Raw genomic sequence first — 14,046 nt, 5'->3', positions numbered from 1 at the left:
AGCTAGAGAAGAGGATGAAGTTGAAATCAATGAGATAGGGAAGACGATATGTCGATGCTAAAGAAGGGAGGAACTCATGTTCTTGTTGTCAGTGCAGGAATGAAAAACATATCCATTTGCTCTTCAACCCATATCTATATTTGCTCTCGTTCTCTTATTTCCTCCGTAGTCTGCATGAAGAAGACGAGGAAGATGGGGGGAAAGAGAGTAGCATGAAGATGTGGAAGGGTTTGATGTGGTGGATTATGAAGTACATATTTGTAAAGGAAGAAGAACACAAAGAAGGCAAATGAGGAAGCTAAGGGAAGGGGAAATCATTTGAAATACACACGTGTATTTTTTAAAAAAAAAAAATATGCCAAGTGGCAGCCAATCTAGCCATTCAAAGTCAACTAATAGTCAACATAGTCAAATTTTAATGGTAGGGGATAAAAAACGTTAGGGCAAAATTATATCAAAAAATACTTTAAATATGAGGTGCGTCTGGCCAAAAACTGAGGGTAGATTTGTAGTTTAACCCATTATTTTATAAAACAATTAAATCCAAATCATTCATTTTAATACCTAAGGGCGGGGATGCAACGGGGAGGGAAAAAGAGAGGGAGAATTTGGAGGGGAACCGGACCTGAAATCATATACAGTTACCATATGAATACTCAGAGTGAGAGAACTTGAGACTCTCACAAAATCCAAATCTTATAGTACATGTTTGGGGAGGGAGGATAGCAGTACGTGGTCATTGATATCACACACTTTTATTGGAATAGTATTTAAGGCTCTGGGAACATGTTACCGAAAGTGTACACACACTTTAAAAAAAAAATCGTTTTTTTCTTCAAAGTAAAATTTATTGTAAAAAATGTCCTGTCCTTTTGTTGTAAATAGCTAAAATTTTTATTGAACTCAGGAAGCGTCTGAGGAGCGAGGACAAGATTTACCAAGAAGAAAAAGTAGTCGCATTTTTTCTGGTCTTGAAGCCTTATTTATTGCACTTGTCTTTTGCCTTCTTTTCCTTCCCACTGAAATGCCATTTGCCTCTCCACACTCTCAAGTTGCTGTCCGTTTCACTGTAAATTGCGGGTTTCCCTCATCTTGTCCTGCAACTACCTAGGGTTTTCTGCCTGAACTCTCACATCCAATAGTAAATCATCAAGAACTCTCCCTCGCTAAACGAACACTTCTTTTTCATTCGAATCATTAAAGATTAGATCTTGACTATCTATCTCTCCGCACGTCCGGAAAAAAGGTAATCAAGTATTTACGTTGTTTGTTCAAAAAAAAAACAAGCTAGCTAGTTTCAATCTTGCGCAAATCGTGCTTTCAATATATCTGCTCTTTCCGATTCAAGCTCCTGCATATATCATAAATTAACATGATTCGGGTTTTTGTTTATTTAAAGCTATATATGTCTCTGCTGAAATTAAATATGAGTGAATATAATCAATCAACGATGTGTCTTTTGAAAATTTCCCACGTCCTATATTCGATCACTTAACGGAAAGTTCGATTCATTATAGGACGCCTGTCTTGGCGTTTTAGTCACCTGTCTAGCCATCATAGAAGGTTATTATATGAGACCAAGCGGAAACATCGGGGATAAGGGTTTATGTCTAGATGATGATAGAAATACACGTAGTTTTATGAATTTTTGGTGATTGAAGAAATATACAGTTGAAGTGAAGAAAATCAAAAGAACTTAGCATAGATCTTTAGAGACTTGTCGTCTCTTTGAATTGTTATCATTTTTACTTTAATTTCGCCTCTCGCCTTGCTCTCCCACAAACAAAACAAATTAAGTTAAGAAAGTGTTCGATTGGCTGTTCTGGAGAATAGTTTGAAATCCTTTGAATAAAGTCACTTGGACATGAGGAAACTTCTTAGCAAGGGACAAAAAAGATGCAAGGAAATTAAAGGTTGCGCAGCGATCGAGTAATTATAAATTATTGCGTCCTTCAAGCTCCAGCTAGCTCTTTATATGTTTGCTTGGAAGTTTAACAGGTTATGAGCTTTACGGTGTATACGGAGATTTAATTTTGTTAATACTCAAAAGGGAATTTGCTTTTTATTTTCCTGCATGCATGAGGATTTCTGTTATAAGGAATCTAGTTTGATGAAATACTCTTGGCAATATGTTTTGCGGATACAGTTTTTTGGAGAACAATTATTAGAAATATGACTCTGTAAGATGAACATATTAATTTGCTTTCCCGGTTGCAACTTGCAGCGAAGGATATATACATATATATATCATGGCCTCTTCATCGAGCTACAATTCCCCATGTGCAGCCTGCAAGTTTCTGAGAAGGAAGTGCATGCCAGACTGCATATTTGCGCCATATTTCCCACCAGAAGAACCTCAGAAATTTGCCAACGTTCACAAGATATTCGGTGCAAGCAACGTGAGCAAGCTCTTGAACGAAGTGCTACCTCATCAGAGAGAGGATGCTGTGAACTCTCTGGCTTATGAAGCTGAAGCTCGGATCAAAGATCCGGTGTATGGTTGTGTCGGAGCCATCTCGGTTCTCCAGAGGCAAGTCATTAGGCTCCAAAAGGAACTAGATGCCACAAATGCTGAAATGATTCGCTATACGTGCAGTGAAATACCCACTACTCATCAAGATGGAACTAGATTATTCGGTACTGAAGGACCTGGAGGCTCGTCATCGTCTCTTCTCGGTCAGTCTCCTTCTGCTTTTTACTATCCTTCTCCTTGGAATAATGATGTTTGTGGGGATGCCTTTCACATTCACAGAGGAGCAGATAATAACATGTGAATTTATCTACCTGCGTTAACTTATATATGCAGTAAGACCCTGAGAGCGAGTCAGCCTTTTATATAGTGTATTTTATACATGGAATGTGCCTGTATATATACATGTATGAAACTGTGAACTCTCTGTAGGCATCTCTCAAAGCCCGCTCTCTCTACAATATACCACAAAATATATTGTCTGAGTAGATCGTGTGAATGAAACTGAAGTTCTCTTCACCGAATATCATACATGACTTGGAATGCTTTATATAAACGCCATATAAAGTTGCATTGCTTTGAGGACGTACAAATAGAATAAACCTAGCTAGTTAACATATTCTTATTTCCCGCCAAGAGATACCAAAGTAAAGTATCTCAAATGATACGTGCAATATATGCAGTTCATATATGTAAATGATGGATATTATTAATAAGCTGAGGTGATATATTCTAAACTTCCAGCTTAGAGTCGTTCCTGTCCCTTCTTCCTATACATACGGTTCAGGAAGTGTCCATGTTATTGCGTTAATCCTGGACTGTGTATGGGTCAGAGCAGGATATAAAGAAGTAGCTGTGAATTTGTTGACTTGTATACGTGAACGTTCCTGCCTTTATTGCTTTTGCATTCCCTGGTGAAAAATTAAAGGAAAAATAATGAATATTTGTGATGTTTCCGCGAAAACATGTTCATGTCCAGGGCATGGTATTGATAACGTTAGCACGATTAAGTGGAAGTGGGTACATAGCATGCAGATATTTGACTAGTTGCCCATATATAGAGGATCGTTTCTGTTCACCCTTGTTGGGATAAGGGTACATTGAACCAATTAAAGACAAGTTACGTGCCCGACGCGTGCGGATATATCGGGACACTTTCTTTAAACACGGATCCTTTACTTTGGCCGGAAAAAAAAAAAAAAAAACACGGATCCTTTACACCTCCTCCTCCTCTTCTTTTTTCTTTTTTTGAACAGTAAAACTTACTCTATTTTGCACATATTTTCTCTCTTAATTGATGAGTATGTAATTTCGTTGGAGACATTTACCTGGGATTATTATTATTTTTTACCTAAAAAAGATTGCAGGCATTCTTGGTCCTGTAAAAAATATTACTGACGTAGGTAAAAGCATGCAAGGAATATCATAATAGCTCTACGCACGTACGCCTCCATCAAAATAACAGTTATAGACCTATGCTTAACATATATAGCAGCATGGGCAGTAAAAAATTGAATTAATTCACGCATATGCATGATACATGTCAGTGCATATATTTATAATATAAAATTTATAGAGGTCTGTTAATTCTTAAATATATTAAACGGTGATTTTGATTTCTCTGGTCTTTTGTTGATTTACATGTGCCTGCAATTTTTTCTTTATAGATGAGCGGTGTCTGAATTTTTATTTTGAATTCAAACCTAGATGCTAGGCTGCTTTTAGTTTGATCTGCAGGTGGTTTATAGCTAGCCTATTGGTTGATACTCTCATGTAAAAGTCAGATCTTGAACAGTTTGATTCTTCTATGTATGGTAACGTATATGTAATTTTCTTTATATTTCAAATATATTATCCGGATGCATCGCTGATATATAGAACCTGCATGCAAGTATTTGCCATTCTTTAAATTTTTCAATTCAAATTTAAATATTGCAGAAAGTAAGTATAATTCTCAAAAAGCGATATGTTGACTTATCATTTAAAAAACACTCGCAGTTAAAGATTGGGAGAATTTTAACTAAAGATTAAGGATGTGATTTAATTATCAGTGGGTCTTAAAAAAATTGAAATTTCAGTTTAGTTTATGAGATTTTTTTTTGGGCTTAAATCCATGAGGATTGGAGTGAAAATAATTTCAATAATAAAAAGATCAAAGTATCACTTGCTAATTTTTTCCAATATGTAAATCATTAATTATTAATTTTATTACTTTACTTATTAATTTATCAATATGAGTTATAAATTGCATGACTTGACTTATCAATAATCATACAAAACTTGAGATTAGTTATTTAATTACAAGCAGCAATATCAGTTATCAATTTATTAACTTTACTTATCAATTTACTAACATCAATTATAAATTACTGACTAAGTAAAGTTAATAAATTAACAAATGATATTGCTGTTTGTTTGACAAACTAATATAATTTATAATTTACATTGATAAATTAATAAGTGAAGTGAAGAAATTAACAATAATAATTTTATATCTCAGACAAAATTAACAAATGAATGATACTTCGGTCTTTTTACCATTGAATTTTTTCTTCACTTCAGTTTTCTTGAACTGAATTAAAATTTTAATTTTTTTAGAACCCACTAATAATTAAGTTACACCTGTAGTCTCTAGTCGAAACTCCCCGTTGAGGATTTACCCAAAGGTTAGATAAATGTTACAAAAGTTAATTCTTTTCCTCATCTTGCTAGATGGACGAAGGATGGGTTTTTTGACAGAAAGCCCCGGTAATGTTTATTTAGAATGCTTTGCATCTTGATGTAATTAATTAGTTGTATTAATTAGCTAGTCTTTTCGTTTAGCAGTTGGCTATTGCCACTACTGTAAAAAAGAAAAAAGAGTATATTGGAAGGTTCTTTTTGATTATATCGAAACGGTTCATAACCTGTCATATACTAGCTATTTTGTATAGTAATGTATGCTATCATAGATTTTAATTAATATATATTTTATAAAATGGTAGTAAGCATCATAAGGGATTTAAATCTTTTGAAATTGTAATTGATGAATTCCAATAGAGTTTTATTTTTTAAAAAAGCGAAAGAAAATTATATATTTTATAATAAATAATAAAATGAGCAAGGATACTAAAAAAAAGGTAAACTTTATAAAATCTACCAATTCTAACATCAGAGGATTTGAATCATATCCATGAGTCATAATCCATATGAGTGATGCCAATATAATATACAAATTAAACAAGAGTCTACGCGAGTTATAATTCATAAGTCATGTTTTTATAAAAAGAATCACAAATCATGTAATATCTAATTTCTGGACTCTCTCTCTCTCTCTCTCTCTCACATAATATATATATATACACACACACACACACACTAGTCACTGCCTGTTGTACAAGTATTTAGCTAAAACAATTTCCAATGTTATTTATACATGAACTTCCGTTACTTAGTTTTCTAAGTGGGTAAATGAGTTTCCAGTAATTAACTTTGGACTACATGTTTTAAATGATTACGATAGTTTATTTTTTCCCGGCCACGCATCAGCACACGCGTACGTGCACATAGCTAAATATGTACATGCCAATCTCGTGTTTACATAACACACGATCAATGAAATTCCTGGCTCACTTGAACATATAAGTTAGCCTGGTAAGCTCAAGAAAGTGTAATTTTATTTTATTTTTTAACTTTAGTTACATAAAAAAAAAAGGGCTCCGCTGTAAAAAGGGCAAGCTTCCATAAAAAATCTTGAATGTATCCTGCGGTGAACACTGCACGATGAGTCCCACATTTTGCGTGAAAATCCTCTGTGATCTCACATAGATGATGAGCTTCCAACAACACAATCTGGTGTCCGTTTGAGCGACGAATAATAAGGCTTTTCTGGCTGATCCCGACATCAAAAGATCCTCTACACTCGACATCTGTAATATATTCCTCCAATTATTACATATATAGATCGAAAATAACGTGACACCAAAATATGATCATTCATAATAGACTTTAACTTCCCTTCTTATATTTATCTCCAGATAAAAAATGAATGGCCTCAAGCATGTCCAGAATTCACGCTTGATTGTGTGTTCTAATTAAAGTCGGTAATTTAAGTAGGTTGAGTTAATTTGGACTGAACTTCTTCAAATTGAATTTAAACTATCATATATTTTTTAAAAAGCTCATATAAATATAATCAAACTTAGCAATAACTTTTTTTGGATAAATTCAGGTTAGCTCATAAGGCCTAACATGAATTATTAACTTTATATATATAGAGAGCCAATAATTCTAACAGTTAGGCTCGATTTAGGCTAAACTTATTTAAATTAAATTTAAAATATCTTACTCTTTAAAAAAAATTTATATAATCAAATCCAATTTTAATTTTTTTTTTAAATGAATCCAGGCTCGCCGGTCAAATTTAACCGAATTACACGCTCTAGTCAGGATATTCCTTCTTTTGTTGGTTGCTTAGCGAAATGGTGCATTGGAGTACTGTGTCAGGTCCTACATTGTCAGCTTGACCAGCCAAATCCAAGTCATTACCTATGACTTTTTGCACGGCAGATCCAAACCCTTCGACAGTGCAGATTAGAAATGCAGGATCCGTAGATTCAGGACCCTGTCGGAAGAAACTGGCATCCATACATAATATCAATATTTAATTAAATTCTCAAAAAAATACGAACCACACATGAATTTTAGGTCACAAACCGACACTAAACACACGCGGCGTGTAGTATTCCCTTTAATATTGTTCTACATTCTGCTCTATTGTATTTGTCAGCTGCAGTGAACAAATGGAGGAAAAAAACGAGGGTGATAAAAAGTTGCAGTAAAAAAAAACAAAGAAAAAGAAAAGACGAGTAATTCACTTCACTTCCATTTGTTTTGGAAACATATATGCGCTCTCTGTCGTTTAATTCAATGAAAGCAAAGATACAATCTCATGTAACGCAACAAAAACTTGTTTACCTTCAAACTTTAACGATTCCTGGCAAATTTCTTATATATAAAAATTGTTTTGTTATTTTACCAGCAAAAGAAAATATCATAAATAAAAAAAATATCTGCACTCCGATCCGCTGGTTAGTTATTTACGTATAATCTGGGGTCTTGAAGATGCATTGTCAATTGATATATTATACAGCTTAATGGAATAAAATGCTAATTACCAATAGAATGACTATTTATATAAATTCAAAGGTGATAATCGATTGAGTTACAAAAATTGAGAGGTCATGTAACACATTGAGATAATATATATACATATATATTAAAAAACTACATTATTTTTAAGGTTAAACCCTAGATTATAAATTTAAATTATAAACTCATTTTTAATACTTTTTAACTCCTAAACAATTATATTTGTGACAATATAGTGCTTGTTTGGACATAAAAAATAATCGATTATTTTGGGCAATAGCATGGTTTGGGTAAAGAATGCCCAAACACCCCAATTATTGCTCATAATCAATTTTGACTCAAAACCAAGTTTTGGCTTGGGTTAGGGGATCAGCTTTTGAATTTCAATTCTCCGGTTATGTGTATTTATTATTTGTCAGAAAAAACCACCAATCAATACCATGGAACATTACTATCATTCAGTAATGCCACGCTCTTTGGTTTTCTTTTCGGTGTGTAAATAAAATTTTTGTTTTTGTTGAATATGTGCTCTCACGTCTCATATAAACATGCCAAAAGTCTTATATTTAGTGCTAGGTGTTACTTGATCAAGGTATTTTTTATTTATACAAGGATGATCATTAACTAGAGTAGAAAACGTAAATATATTAACTATGTTTTCAATTTCACCGTCATATGCATTTATTATTATTTTTTACATTAATTAAATTATTAATATTCTTCCAACTATTTGATAATTTATCTCCAGCGAATATATACACAGCTCATCCTTCTCCCACCTCCTACTTCTGTTCCGCCACGTCAAATTCTCACTCTTAAGCCTCCTGCAACATTTTGACATTATAATATAATACCAAGACCACACCCATCAAGAAAATATTATATTATAATGTTAATTATTGAAATTATAAAAGGTTCATCTATTTTTAATATTATTTTTAAATATAATTTTTATAATTAATTAGGTATATAAGTTATATAATATATTTTACTTGTTAAATAAACTTGAACAAATCTAATAACATTATATACAATCTTATCAATATTTTAATTTTTAAAAGTGATGTTCTAACTAAGTTATTTTAATATTTTTAATTTTATTAAAATTAATTTAAAAAAATATTCAAATAAAATTACATTATAACGTAATTGATTATAATTAAAATTAATTATATTAATTAATTTTTATAACTAATTATATTCAATTAAAATCCAAACACATCCCTAAATTAAACTAAACATCATTACCTTTTAAGTGTAGGCCTACTCTCTCTGATTATGTGTCTCGCTTGGGAGAAGGGTCTCTTCATTTTTTTTTCTTCTATTTTCCTTCACTTCCTTCATCCACATCATTTAAATTATTTTATTAAATAATTTTTTTAAATAATAAAATTAATGAATGGTGGGGATGGAAGAAGTGAAGGGAAATGAAAAGAAAATAAGTGGAGAGAACTCTTTTTTGTGTCTCACCCCAACTGCCTTTTCCTTCCCTCCTCCTCACTCCCACTAACCCCCCCCCCAAAAAAAAAGAAAAAGAAAAAAGACGAACAAGCCAGAATGAAGGCACCGGTACTGTCACGGCCGTCACGGATCCTAGCCGGAGGTGGGCTCATTCAAAAGCAGCACGGCTTGGTTCTTCAGATGCTGTTGACCGGACCTTAAAGTAGAGTTCCATCTGCATACTCCTTGGTCCTTCAACATACGCCTCCACAACTCCAACACTTGTTCCCACAATCCAAGCTTTTGCTTGCAGAACTCATTTTGATCGAGTAAATGAGGGAAAGTGTTGTTTTATATAGGGAAGCTTGTGACAGGAAAGTAGGTATCAGCAAGAAAAAGCCAAAAACCTCTTGATAAAAACCAGAGACTGTAAAGCAAGTGGTTTTGGAGTAGAGGACCAAATGCTTGTGTCACGTACAACCAGGAATGCTTGTGCTGGAGTTGGACTTTGGGGCGACTAAGCTTGACTTAAAGACAGCTCGCATGCGGTTACTAGCTTATATATAAAAATTACTATAGCCCAAGGTTGAGGGAAAGGAAGCTGAAACTACCTGTTGTTTCGGCCTCTCGAAGAAATATAAATAATCCCCGCCCTGGTGCTTTTGGAAGAGCCTACCTCCGGCTGCGACAGTACCGGTGCTTTCAATGTCATCACCGAATCATTGTGGCTTCATGCTGGCTTGTTCGACCTACTGGAGAGAGAGAGGAGGAGGAGGATGGAGGAAAAAGCAGGGACGAGGGAGCGAGACGCAGAGACAGAGAGAGAGAGAGAGTAATGCTGGGGGCCATGATTAAAAAGCAACACCGTTTAATTCAAATTAACGGTGCGGTAGAAATCTGACAGATCTAATTGCTTAGAGGTTAAAATGTATTTTAAAAAAAGAGTTTACGAATCAAAATCTTCCTGAGTTCATAATTTAAAGTTTAAATTGTTATTTAACATTATTTATAAATTATAAAGAATGCTATTATTTGACTTTATAGGATACGTGCCCTGCGTCCAATTCAATGCTCTATATAAAAAAAACTGTATGACGTAACTAAGAGGAGTTTGTATTTTGTAAAGGAAAAATTAATTTGCAAATTATTTTAGTTTTTTTTTTCAATTTTAAATGAGATTTCTGTAATTTATTTTTTTAATTAAATTTTTATAACTTAATTGATTAAATATGTTAATCCTTTATATCCTTAAATTTTTTCTTTAAAAAAATAAAAAAATTTAATATTTTTATTTAAAATTATAAAATTTTAGAATTAATTATATAATTTTTAATACTCAAAATTTATATAGTTAGATTAAATTTTCTAAATAAATTTTATTTATATATATAATTTTCTATAAAAACTAATAAAAATATAAATATTGTACAAAATTAAATTATATTTTTATTTGGTTAAAATTATTAAATCAATTTTTTTATAAATTTTAAAAGTATTTTTATTTTAAAAATGTTAACCATTCATTAATAATTTCAATCTTCAACTACTAATATATTTAATTTATCAAATTATAAAACTTAATTAATATAAAATAAATTATATGGACTTACTTTAAAATTAATAAAAATTAAAAGGATCTGCAGATTAAACAATTCAAAATTGATTAAAAAAACATGTAAATTAATTTTCCTTTAGCTAAAGTATATCTTTAGTTTTTTTTAAATTTTATATAAGATTTTATTTTAATTGATTAATTTTATAAAATGTATCTTTAATTCTTTGATCTTAAAACTGTTTATTTTCATTGTAACAAATTTTTATATTAAACTTTTAAATATTGATAAAATATTATCAAATGTTGAAATATTAAATTATTTTAAAATAATTATGATTAATATAAAAAATAATTATTTAAAATTTATAATGTTAAAGTTAAAATATAAAAAAGATACTTTATAAAATTAAAAAATTAAGTTAAAATTTTATACAAAATTAAAAAACTAAGCATGGTTTAGCTTTTTTTTTTTTTTTATAAATCACAAACAACAACATCATTGTTAAGAAATTGATCAGTACATAAATACAATGAATGAAAACAGGCAATGTCGAATAAAGATCATGATGAGCCCGAGAGACGGTACAGTTAGAAGAACAATCCACCCGTCCCTGAAGGATGATACATTGTTATGCACGCCTTTAAAATTATTTATCCGTACTAACGAGAATGATTCGTCCACGATAAAAGTACAGTTAATAATAATAATTACTATTATTATGATATATATATATATATATATAGGATTGACAGTTTTTTGGGGTTAACAAATAAAGGATTGACTGTTAATCTTGTCTGCTCCTCGCCTTTAACCCAAATCAACCAGGAGCTCATGTTCCCGGCCCTTACTTGTTATGGGCCGCACACGAATCAGGGGTATTTTCATTTTTTCTCTTCTTTTTCTCCACTTCCTCATCCCCATCATTCAAATTTTTTATTAAATAATTTTTTTAAATAATAAAATTAATGAATGATAGATATGGGGAAATGGAGAGAAATGGAGGGAAAAGAAATGGAGAGTGCCCTAGTCCGGCCGCACACACCTTATGTTAAAACCGGTAGTGAGACACGTGGCTCTTGTTGAGAGCATGGTGGACACCTGTCCAGCATGCAGGCTTCAAAGTTCCAGCTCATCGCATCCGTTTTTACTTTTTATCTTTTTTCATAGAAGCATGGAATCGTTGGATAAAAAAAAAAAAAACTCTCATCGGACGGCTGAGTTCAATCTCCGCTTGAACATTCTGGATCATACAGATATTTCCTTTCCAGCACTGCCACGAATGCTTTGTACATTTTTATCATCACTGTTTTCCTCTTTTTAATTCATTTCGTGCCGTGGAGCTGGGGGTACTCTGTTTAGGTTTCGGAGTAAAGGTATATGCATTGAACTCTGTTTCGTCATTGGTGCCTACAGTTTGATTGCTTATAAATTTGTTAGATTTACATTTGAATCTCCGACTTTTAAGTTTGGCTGAGATGGCTCCAGAGCGGGTGCGATTGAATTTGATTTATTGTCTATAAATTTTGAGAAGCTGAATAGGTCCGCTGAAGTTGCCATTCTTTTAACACTTCTATACACTCACGCATACGCATTCAAAATCTGTTCGAAGTAACCGGCAGATAAAGCAGAGAGGTGAGGAGTGAGGACACGCTGTTCTTGCTGAGTGATTTACTTTTCTGATTCTAATGCTTTGCATGGCAGAATTTTTGAATGTCTACCGGACTTGGCCGTTGCCTTTTTCTTAAGTTTACCAAGAATTTCTCCATTCAATTACTCTTTCCGCCCAAAATTTCAGGCACTTTGATTCTTCTTTTCAATCCGTAAATTGCACCTGACCGTGTGGATAACCTGCAGACGCATTTACACTTGAAATTTTGGCGGGTCAGCAAGAAATTTTGTCGAAATGGACATATACGAGAGAAGTTTTTAGTAGGCACCATTTATTCTGCATACACACGGACATAGTTAACCAAATCATCAGTGACAGCTGGCTCGGTTATTTCAGCAGACTAACGTATATTTGGTCTTGGGCTGTTTGTTGGTTCATTCTAGTAGTGCATGCATTTTTCCATGATAAATATATTTAGGCATAAAGTACAATCAATATGATTAATTTGTACACGATATTCAGAGTTATAGAAACTGGTTCATGTCATGTGTTGCATCCAAGAGAAACTGGGGATTGACACACATTTTTCTTTGTATGGTGAAATGGTCTCTGGCTTTCTGTTTGTTCTGATGGCTCTGTTTAGGGCTTTAGGCGTTACATGACCTGGGTTTAAATGTGATTGTTGCTGTCAAAGTTGCAGAATAGAGATGGCTGCTCATAAGATAGCACATGCTTCATACCGGGGACCGAGTGTGGTGAAGGAGATATTGTATGGAATAAGACTTGGTCTGTTGGCAGGTGGTTTATGGAAAATGCACCACTGGAATAACCAGAGGAGGACCAGAGAATTTTATGATCTTCTTGAGAAAGGTGAAATCAGTGTAGTTGTGGACGAGGAGTAGGTAGCCTCCTTGCTTCTGGTGACCGATTAGTTCCTCTTTTCATGCTTCTGATCGTATAAATAACATCAATGTTCGGATTTTGAAATGTGAATGCTTGTGATTATTTTGAAGACACGGTTGTGCAGGCTCAGCTTATTTTGAGAACTAAGTGCTAAGATGGTTCGTGTAGTACCGTGTTTTAATCGCTTAATGAGTGTCTTATATAGTATGATAGTAACGGTTTTGATTTAATCTATTGTCAATGATTTTGTCATATAAGACTTACTTAATAAGTGTCTAGTGTTATAATAATAACAGTTTAATTTAATGGAACGGTTTGTAAATGATTTTGTCAGGTAATATTAAAAAAAATAAATTTCAAGTTTTTAGAGTTTAGAAAGTTTTGAATTTTTGAAGAGAAATATGTATTGATAATTTTCAAAGATTTTGTGAAATTTAATTGTTGTAATTGAGATAGTTGTTGAGTGAATGTATTTATGATACTTATTGAATCTAAATCCTTGTAAATTTAGGTTATGCGTGATATATTGATGATGATGATGCTCCGTTTTTTATGTTTATTTTTTATACACAACGAATGTGATGTAATATTAATATTAATTGAAAGAAAAAAGCATTGTGCTAGTTACTTGGGATGCAATGAATGTTAATATCTTTTAATTAGTATTAACAGAAGTTTTAATAAAAGTCAATCTGAAAGTAATAAATTAAATAACAATAAAAGTGGTAAGTTTCGTTCAAAGAAAAAAGTGATAAGTTAAATAATTTTCTGTTGCCTCTCGTGTGTATAGTTTAAATTATAGTTGAGTAGTTGGCTTTAAAAAAAAAAAAATCAGGGAGAATGACTTTTAACAACAACATAAATTCACAAGACATATGCATGTACAAGTTAAGGTGTATTGTTGATAACAGTTAATGCAAAACTTATGGATTTTCATT

At 32.4% G+C, this 14,046-nt stretch overlaps 2 protein-coding genes across 6 annotated transcripts; both read left to right on the top strand.

The window, feature by feature from the left end:
* The first annotated feature begins 944 nt into the window (after window positions 1-944).
* On the top strand, window positions 945-3,420 carry LOC129306891 (protein LATERAL ORGAN BOUNDARIES-like). 4 transcript variants are annotated; one of them, XM_054947681.1, is made up of 2 exons: window positions 945-1,246; window positions 2,287-3,420. In XM_054947681.1, the coding sequence occupies exon 2, from the start codon at window positions 2,313-2,315 to the stop codon at window positions 2,772-2,774; it is 462 nt and encodes a 153-aa protein (XP_054803656.1). In that variant the 5' UTR covers window positions 945-1,246; window positions 2,287-2,312; the 3' UTR covers window positions 2,775-3,420. The 4 variants fall into 4 exon arrangements, with proteins under 4 accessions (XP_054803656.1, XP_054803655.1, XP_054803657.1 ...); XM_054947680.1 differs by having other exon boundaries at window positions 953-1,246; window positions 2,225-3,420; XM_054947682.1 differs by lacking the exon at window positions 945-1,246 and adding an exon at window positions 1,288-1,998.
* An 8,395-nt stretch (window positions 3,421-11,815) lies between these two features.
* LOC129307026 (probable cytochrome c oxidase subunit 5C-3) lies at window positions 11,816-13,217 on the top strand. Of its 2 annotated transcripts, none has more exons than XM_054947880.1 (2): window positions 11,816-11,969; window positions 12,906-13,217. In XM_054947880.1, the coding sequence occupies exon 2, from the start codon at window positions 12,913-12,915 to the stop codon at window positions 13,105-13,107; it is 195 nt and encodes a 64-aa protein (XP_054803855.1). In that variant the 5' UTR covers window positions 11,816-11,969; window positions 12,906-12,912; the 3' UTR covers window positions 13,108-13,217. The 2 variants fall into 2 exon arrangements, with proteins under 2 accessions (XP_054803855.1, XP_054803856.1); XM_054947881.1 differs by having other exon boundaries at window positions 11,856-11,969; window positions 12,900-13,217.
* Window positions 13,218-14,046: the final 829 nt, after the last annotated feature.

Source organism: Prosopis cineraria, unplaced genomic scaffold, assembly GCF_029017545.1.
Source record: "Prosopis cineraria cultivar Desert tree isolate PC_DT_omini unplaced genomic scaffold, ASM2901754v1 PC3, whole genome shotgun sequence".
Lineage (NCBI taxonomy): Eukaryota > Viridiplantae > Streptophyta > Magnoliopsida > Fabales > Fabaceae > Prosopis > Prosopis cineraria.
Note: the sequence above shows the minus strand (reverse complement) of the source record. Positions and strands in the feature narration are given on the sequence as shown.

Bases quoted from the DNA above. Each gene is read 5' to 3' on its own strand.
- LOC129306891 (XM_054947679.1), top strand. From the start codon at position 1,976: ATGTTTGCTTGGAAGTTTAACAG. The intron at 1,999-2,224 runs GTTATGAGCTTT...TGCAACTTGCAG, and splicing joins TTTGCTTGGAAGTTTAACAG to CGAAGGATATATACATATAT.
- LOC129307026 (XM_054947880.1), top strand. From the start codon at position 12,913: ATGGCTGCTCATAAGATAGCACATGCTTCATACCGGGGACCGAGTGTG.